At 41.6% G+C, this 8,223-nt stretch overlaps 1 protein-coding gene across 1 annotated transcript; it reads left to right on the top strand.

The window, feature by feature from the left end:
• The first annotated feature begins 294 nt into the window (after positions 1-294).
• LOC121774344 lies at positions 295-7,061 on the top strand. Its single transcript, XM_042171236.1, has 3 exons — positions 295-674; positions 1,341-1,788; positions 6,972-7,061. The coding sequence occupies exons 1-3, from the start codon at positions 295-297 to the stop codon at positions 7,059-7,061; spliced, it is 918 nt and encodes a 305-aa protein (XP_042027170.1).
• The last annotated feature ends 1,162 nt before the right edge of the window (positions 7,062-8,223 follow it).

Here is an 8,223-nt window from a genome sequence, read left to right as displayed (position 1 = left end):
GACGTAGCGATAGTACGAGAATATCCTGACGTCTTTCCAGGAGAACTACCAAGCTTGCCGCCAGACAGGCAATTGGAGTTCACCATCGATCTAGAATTAGGATCAGCTCCAATATCAAAGGCACCTTACAAAATGGCACCAAAGGAGTTAAAGTAACTCAAGATGCAATTACAAGAACTAATAGACCTGGGTTTCATCCGACCCAGTGTGTCGCCGTGGGGCGCACGAGTGCTATTCGTAAAGAAGAAAGATGGCACCTTGAGAATGTGTATCGACTATCGAGAGCTGAACAAGATGACCCTCAAGAACAAGTATCCTTTACCGAGGATCGATGACCTCTTCGATCAGCTGCAAGGAGCTGGAGTTTTCTCGAAAATGGACTTGAGATCGGGTTATCATCAGCTAAGAATTCGACAAGACGATATACCAAAGACTGCGTTCCGCACTAGATATGGCCATTATGAGTTCACGGTAATGCCTTTTGGGCTTACCAATGCTCCAGCTGTGTTCATGGACCTAATGAACAGCGTGTTCCACCCGTATTTGGATAGGTTCGTCTCAGTCTTTATAGATGATGTGCTCATCTACTTGAAGAACGAGATGGAACACGAGGAACATTTGAGGACCACTTTAGAAACGTTAAGAGCCGAGAAACTCTATGCTAAGTTCAGCAAGTGCGAGTTATGGCTTAACGAAGTGAACTTCCTTGGACACATAGTGACAGCAGAAGGGATCCGAGTGGACCCTGCTAAAGTTGAAGTCGTGCAACGTTGGCAGTCACCAGCAACGCCCAATGAAATTCGGAGTTTCCTAGGACTGGCAGGATACTACCGAAGGTTCATTGAGGGATTTTCTAAAATAGCGAGGCCGATGACTAAATAGCTCAAGAAAGGAGTTAAAGTCAATTGGACCCCAGAATGCGAAGCAAGCTTCTAGTTGCTTAAGGAAAAGTTGACCACAGCGCCAGTTCTAGCCCTGCCAGAAGCGGGAGTCGACTATGTGGTGTATACAGATGCATCGAAGGTTGGACTCGGGTGTGTGCTGATGCAGAGGGGCAAGGTGATCGCATATGCGTCACGCCAGTTGAGGCCGCACGAGTTGAACTACCCGACGCACGACTTGGAATTAGCAGCAGTGGTACACGCTTTGAAGATTTGGAGACATCTCCTCTATGGAGTTCGATGTGGGATCTTCACAGATCATAAGAGTCTCAAAAGCTTTTTTGAGCAGAAGGATCTGAATATGAGACAGCGCAGATGGCTGGAACTAGTCAAGGACTACGACTGTGGTATAAATTACCACCCAGGCAAGGCCAATGTGGTAGCAGATGCTTTGAGCAGAAAGACTGCACCTCAAGTGGCTGCTTTCCTCACACAAGAGGAGGAGCTTATTCGGGAATTCGCCAAGATGCGACTGGAGATAGTAAGAGCCCCGGAAACAGTAGATAGCAGAATTTCCACCTTGGTCGTAGAACCAGATTTAAGAGCCAGAATCATCGACGCCCAGAGATGCGATGAGGCCCTAGAAAAGGTCCGTCTCAAAGTGAGGACCGGCAAAGGAGATAGTTACCGCGAAGAGTCGGATAACGCTCTCACTTTTGAAAGAAGACTATGCATACCCAACGATGAGGAACTTAGGAACGAGATCATGAGTGAAGCTCATGAGATGCCTTACACTGCCCATCCTCGAAGTATGAAAATGTATCAGGACTTGAAGAAGCAACTTTGGTGGGATGGCATGAAGAGACGCATAACATCATTTGTAGAAAGATGCCTGACTTGCCAGCAAGTGAAGGCTTTACATCAACGACCCTATGGGAAATTGCAGCCTCTCGAGATTCCAGAATGGAAATGGGAGCATATAGCAATGGATTTTGTGACAGGATTGCCAAAATCACAGCAAAGAAACACTGCCATCTGGGTTATTATAGATCGCCTCACCAAAAGTGCTCACTTCATACCAATTCGTATCACATACGGATCAGACAAGTTGGCACAAATTTATGTGCAAGAGATTGTACGCCTGCATGGCGTACCAACAACGATCACCTCAGATCGGGATTCAAAATTTACTTCTAGATTTTGGATAAGCCTACAGCGAGAGTTAGGCACTCAGCTGAATTTCAGCACAGCATTCCATCCACAGACGGACGGACAGTCCGAAAGGACGAATCAGACATTGGAAGATATGTTAAGAGCCGTAGTGCTTGACCGTGGAGTAAGTTGGGAGCTAGTACTTCCACTTATAGAGTTTACCTACAACAACAGTTACCAGGCTATTAATATGGCCCCATACGAGGCACTCTATGGGAAAAAGTGTAGATCACTGCTTTACTGGGATGAAGTGGGTGAGAGAAGGATTCTCGGACCAGACTCGGTAGAGGAAATGATAGAAATTGTCCAACAGATCCGGGGGAGAATCAAAGAAGCCCAAGATAGACAGAAATCCTATGCAGATGCTCGAAGAACGGATTTACAGTTCAAACCAGAAGACAAGGTCTTTCTAAAAGTATCCCCATCGAAAGGGATAACCAGATTTGGCGTCAAGGGCAAGTTGAAACCGCGTTTTATCAGACCTTACGAGATCCTAGAAACAGTCGGGCCTGTGGCATACAGATTAGCACTCCCGCCAAGCTTCGGGAATGTCCACAACGTGTTTCATGTATCACAGTTGAGGAAGTACGTGTTCGACTCCAAACACATAGTACGCCAAGAAGAGATGGTGTTAGAACCAGATTTGAGCTATGAAGAAAAGCCAGAAGCAATTCTGGACAGAAAGGTTAAAGAATTGAGAAATAATACTATTGTAACAGTGAAAGTCCTATGGAAGCATCACGGCCGCGAGGAGGCGACGTAGGAGCTCGAGGACCAGATGAAAGAGAAGTATCTGCAGCTTTTTGCCTAACCGAGACAAAATTTCGGGATAAAATTTTTGTTAAGGGGGATAGAATGTAATAGCCGAGACTTAGATTCTCGTGAGTTATGAAATAAAATACTAGAATTTCGATAAAGAATGAAAGGAGTATTTTTATTTCTTGAATAAAGAGTATAAATACCATATTCAGAAATTCCAAAGCTAACTAATTTGTAAGATGTTAGAAAAAAATACACACCAACTATTATCGAATTTACGTACATGTTGGAAAGAAAATTTAATCGAGCTATACTATTACATGGTGGAAGCCCAAAGAACTATGTCGATAGGCCATCTCGGCCCAGATTCCAGAAAGCCCAAGAGGGCGAGACCACGAGGAAAGCAGCCTCAGCGGTTAGTCTTGGACACAGCCAACACCGAGCAAATCAGTTGGAACCAAACCGGGGTGAGAGGGGGGGCCGTGCCTCCAACATCCCTCATGCTGAACCAGAACTGCAGCAGGACAGCTGCCCAGCTCCTTGAAACGACAAGGGAAGAGTGTTCAGTGGCAGATTTCCTGCCATTCCTTGTGCACCTGCCATAAGGGACGAAAACTCATAAATAAACCAAGTACTAAACCCCAAATAGAGCCAAATGTAGTTAAAATGTGCAGCCAGAGAATACAAGAATAAAGCACCAAACTCAGTTATGATATCAGAACACAGCCAAGAGTCATAGGCTCATCCATATCACGAGTACATCCCTGCGAGTTTGCAGAGGAACAGCCACTAACATAAAACACCAGAATCAATTATAAAAGAGGCCAAGGGAACAGGGTAAGTGCTCTGCAGAGCTGCAGAGAGAGCAACCAGCTGCCCAGCCTGTAAACCCCTTTTTCAGCCAAGTACATCAGCCATTGTGCAGCTTTCAGTTACAAGATGAGCATAAATATGCTAATTCCCCTCGGTTCCACCCTTCATCACACCACAAATTACTCACTAAGTGGAGCAGTAAGTGGAGAAGTGAGGGAGATCAAGGCCAGCAGAGGAGAAACGACAAAGCACTGTGAGGAGAAGGTAACTCAGTCCCAGCTCGTTTGTTTACCATATCATCATGTAGGATTTTAGAGCATACTAAGATCTTATAATTCCAGAACCCAACAAGATGTAAACCATAGATAAAGAACAGTAACAACACCATATGCTATCAAACTCTCAAGCCACTGCCTAGATCTTGACTAAGCGTGAGTTGAACATAGATTTGTAGTAGAATTCAACAACCAAATCCGAACTACAACACAATCGGTTGAACATAGCAATTCTACCGAAAGAACTTAGAGAAAGTAAGAACTTAGCTTCTGCCGAATGAAGCCCATAACTTAAGCTAAGAAATGAGTGAAAAGAGACTTAGCTTTAGGGGTTGTCGGAGATGGCGGGATGGACGGTGGTAGCGACACCTCCTCTGTTCCAACGACGGGAGACCGCCGAGTAGGTAGCGAGATGCTGCGATGAGGTGAAACGGACCGAAAGGCGTCTGCTTCGGTCGGAGAAACCACGACGGAGCCGAATTGCCGTGAAGAGGTGAGTGACAGGGCAACGACGACGGCCTACAGTCGATGACGACCACGACGCGACGGAGGCGTCGTGAGCAAGGGTCGCTGCGGGTCGACTGGCGGCCGAACGAGCCGTTGGTCGTGGAGGTGGTACAGTCAATGACGTCGCGTCATTGCCAAGAATGAGAATGAGGGGCGACGCCAGTGAGCGGCGGGTGTGCTCTGGTGGCATCCGACGAGGAAGAAGGCGGAAGAGAGAAGAGAGTAGGGTTCCTGATTTGGAATTCGGAATGTTGGGGGAAGGAAATGAGAGGGGTCGACAGATTGTGGAGTGAATCTGGGCTTCCCCAATTCTTCTAAATGTTTGGGCCATCTCAGTTATTTTAATTGGGCCTTTGCAAATTTAAAATAAACAGTTGGGCCCCAGATTAAGGAAGTAAAAGAAGTTGTTCCATAAGGTTTTGGGCCTGGAGAAATAAAATATCTGGGCCAGATTAAATAAATTCCCTAGCTGGACCCGGAATTTAGTTGAAGCCATTTCCTTAGATTAATTCTAAGAGTTAATGGAATTAATTCCCTAAGCCACGGAAGGAACGAAATGTTAAGCCGTGTGAATTAATATGCGAAAAATATTTAAAGCAGACTTTATTAGTCACAGAAAGTATTTTCTCAAAATACTTAAGACAATGCGGGAAATGCTAATACCCGAACAGTTCGGCTAGTTCCGAATAATTTAAATCGTCGATTTAATTAAAGAATTTAGATCTCTAAGATTTAGAAAGAAAGAGATAAAATAAAAGAGCACACGCTTAGGCATGCATTCATGCAAGATAAGTAATTATTTAAAGCCAAATTTAAGTATATTAAATTTTGTAAAGGAACGTCGTCACTCGACACGTAATCTCAGGACAGGAAGCACCCATTTTGCAAGAGTTTAAGCAATTGAGGTGGGCTTCTCTTCCTTCTTTTAAAGCTTGTTTTATATGAAAACATGATTTATTTTGAATGAGTTGTCATGCCATGTTTTGTTTATGATTACCTATCTGTTGGCTATGCCAACCAGTTAAATCGAATTCGGGTCCCTGTAGGTCAGTAAATCCTACTCGGACTAGTGTACACATATGGACCGTGAGCTAGCGCCATGTTGGCCGGTCCAGGGGTCGTGAGCTAGCGCCAGGTTGGCCAGCCCTGTGATCGTGGAATGTGGCCACATTCCCGATTCACGCATTGAGTTATGGTATTTCATCAGAAGTTTAAAAGACTGCAGTCTGTTTTTTTTCAGAAAGAAATAATAGTTTTAGTGACCGAGACTTATTTTCAGAAAGACTACTCTGATTCAGTATGATTTGTACCATCAACACGTTTCAGACAATGTTTCCTTTGATTTAAGCATCTTATGATGAGTTGAGACAGTTTCAGTAAGTTTTGGTCGTGATATAGCTACACTTTCTTTGACTAGGGAGATTTTGTCGTGACACTAGAATATAGCGATTAGTCTTTCTCAAGTACTATGGTATATTCATTACCTCAATCAAAGTCCTTTGCCATGATTAATATGATATACACTTGCTATGCATAAGCACAACTAATATCAAACTTAGTACACATCATAGCATATATGAAACATCTATCTCCGAAACTAGTCTCATCATTCTTGATCTCACTAAGTGTCAAACGACACTTACTAGAGACAAGACAATTCCATCTTGAAAGGTAAAAACCTTTTCTTGGAATTTCCAATGCTAAAATGTTCCAAGCAATGTATAGATATAGGATTTCTAAGAGAATCTCAACATTCTTTCTAGCAATCTTAAAGACTTAAATGCTTATAATGTAATTAGTTTCTTTTAAATCTTTATCTTAAACTGGGTAGACAACCAGTTTCCTACGCCAGATGTCAATCTTAGTTGTTTGCAACTTTTATAGATTTCATCATCGTAGAGTACCAATAATACCATATTTAATGCACTTTCAACTTCCTTGTGCTTATAGCACATTTAAGGGCACATGTTAAATTCCAAACATTTGACAATCTTGATAAAACAAATATACTTTGATTTAGATGCATGCCTAAGACCGCAAAGGTCTTCATAAGCTTCTAATCATGTGTTTCTTGCCCTCTTTTACATACCCATTAGGATGTTCCATGTAGATGATTTCCTCAAGACTTCTATTAATAGAAAGCTGTCTTCACAATCATAATACATACATTCTAATTTATGTAAGTTCTGATAGACAGTAGGATCGAACAAATCTTGGCACAACGACAGCGAGAAGACGATGTCTCTCCTTAGGCATAACCTATTGTCATTGGCTAGCCATTTGAGATCCACATTTACACTTGCAAATATACTAGCTCCCACTGACTGACACAACCTGTAGGCAGTATTGCAAGTCTTGTAAAACATGTTGTCTATCTTAGATTATAGTTTGAAATCTATTACCTTTCCAGGGATGAATATCCAAATGAACCAATGCTACATTGTAGTTAAAGGGATTATGTTCAAGTTAATCTAAGACCGAGTCTTGCGACACTCTTAGACTCATGAACTTGTTATGTTCTTAGGAACACTCCCACTACGACATGGTTCTTACAATCTTAGGTGTTGAGGTTGATTTTAGTGCAAAAGTTTCAAATGGTATCACTCCTTGGTAATGTGGAAAATTCGATATCTCTCTCTATCCTAAGAGTTATCACTCTGTTAGGCTTTTAGTTCCTCTCTTGATCTTATACAAGAATTCTATCATTGAAGATTGCAGAACTTATAATCTTACATCATTTGGGACAACCTTAAAACATGTCTTATCAGTACTCAACTCCAATTACTTGGATACCTTTCCAACATGTGTTGGAACAACATTACACCTTGAGATGTGCTACACTAGAGTCGCTCTAGTCCACAACTCGTGTTTTGTAGAAGGTACTGATGTTGGTAGTTTCTTTAAGGTGTATCTCGTTGTGTCTAACGCTTATCCCATCAATGATAAGATTTTCATGAGTACAACTCATCACTTAATCAAACTTGTCTTAGAAAGACTTCGATTCCTTCTTACATAACTATCCAATTCTTTAGAAGAAGGCTTGGATTTGTCAATGGAGATTAGACTCCCACTACTGATCATAACCCATTGCTCGTCTTCTTATGGTGTACACCATTAATACTTGCTAGTCTTTCTATGTCGCACTTCTATAAGTATTCAGAATCAAATGATTCTAATTCATAGTGCATCAAACAGACATTCTCGACTTTCAAGCTATTTAACAAATAAATTGTTAAAATCTTGATAGTCTAGATCAGTTTGAACAATAGCTATGTATTTTCTTGGCATTAAGACTAAGGGCCATAAATAATTTATCATTCATTGTTTAAGAAGTTGATGTGTTTTTCATACTCAATCTTGTTGCATTTATATTGTTTCAATGCTATGATGCCTTAAACATCAACCATAAAACAATAATTGAGCATTAATAGTTCCCACTGCAACAAAAGCCTAACTGGATCAAGATCTCTTACTTAGAAGTTGCATTGTCATGTAAGTAATTGTCCTTCTTTAAAAGAGGTCAATCCAACTTACAAACCATCTTCACTCTCTTTAAACAAACTTTGATGACAATTCAGGCTCTCCCATTTCCATATCTAGTCATTTGTTCAAATCAACTAGGACTTAGAAAAATAACAGCCTTGATGAATTCGTCATCTATCATGTTACTTTCCTCTAACAGTAATATAACGACTAATATTCTGAATGTTTTCTACTTTTCAGTTAAACCTTCTTCTGGTCATTTCTTATTACTTTAGGCGATGACTTGAGTCAGA

This window comes from Salvia splendens, chromosome 17, assembly GCF_004379255.2.
Source record: "Salvia splendens isolate huo1 chromosome 17, SspV2, whole genome shotgun sequence".
Taxonomy (NCBI): domain Eukaryota; kingdom Viridiplantae; phylum Streptophyta; class Magnoliopsida; order Lamiales; family Lamiaceae; genus Salvia; species Salvia splendens.
Note: the sequence above shows the minus strand (reverse complement) of the source record. Positions and strands in the feature narration are given on the sequence as shown.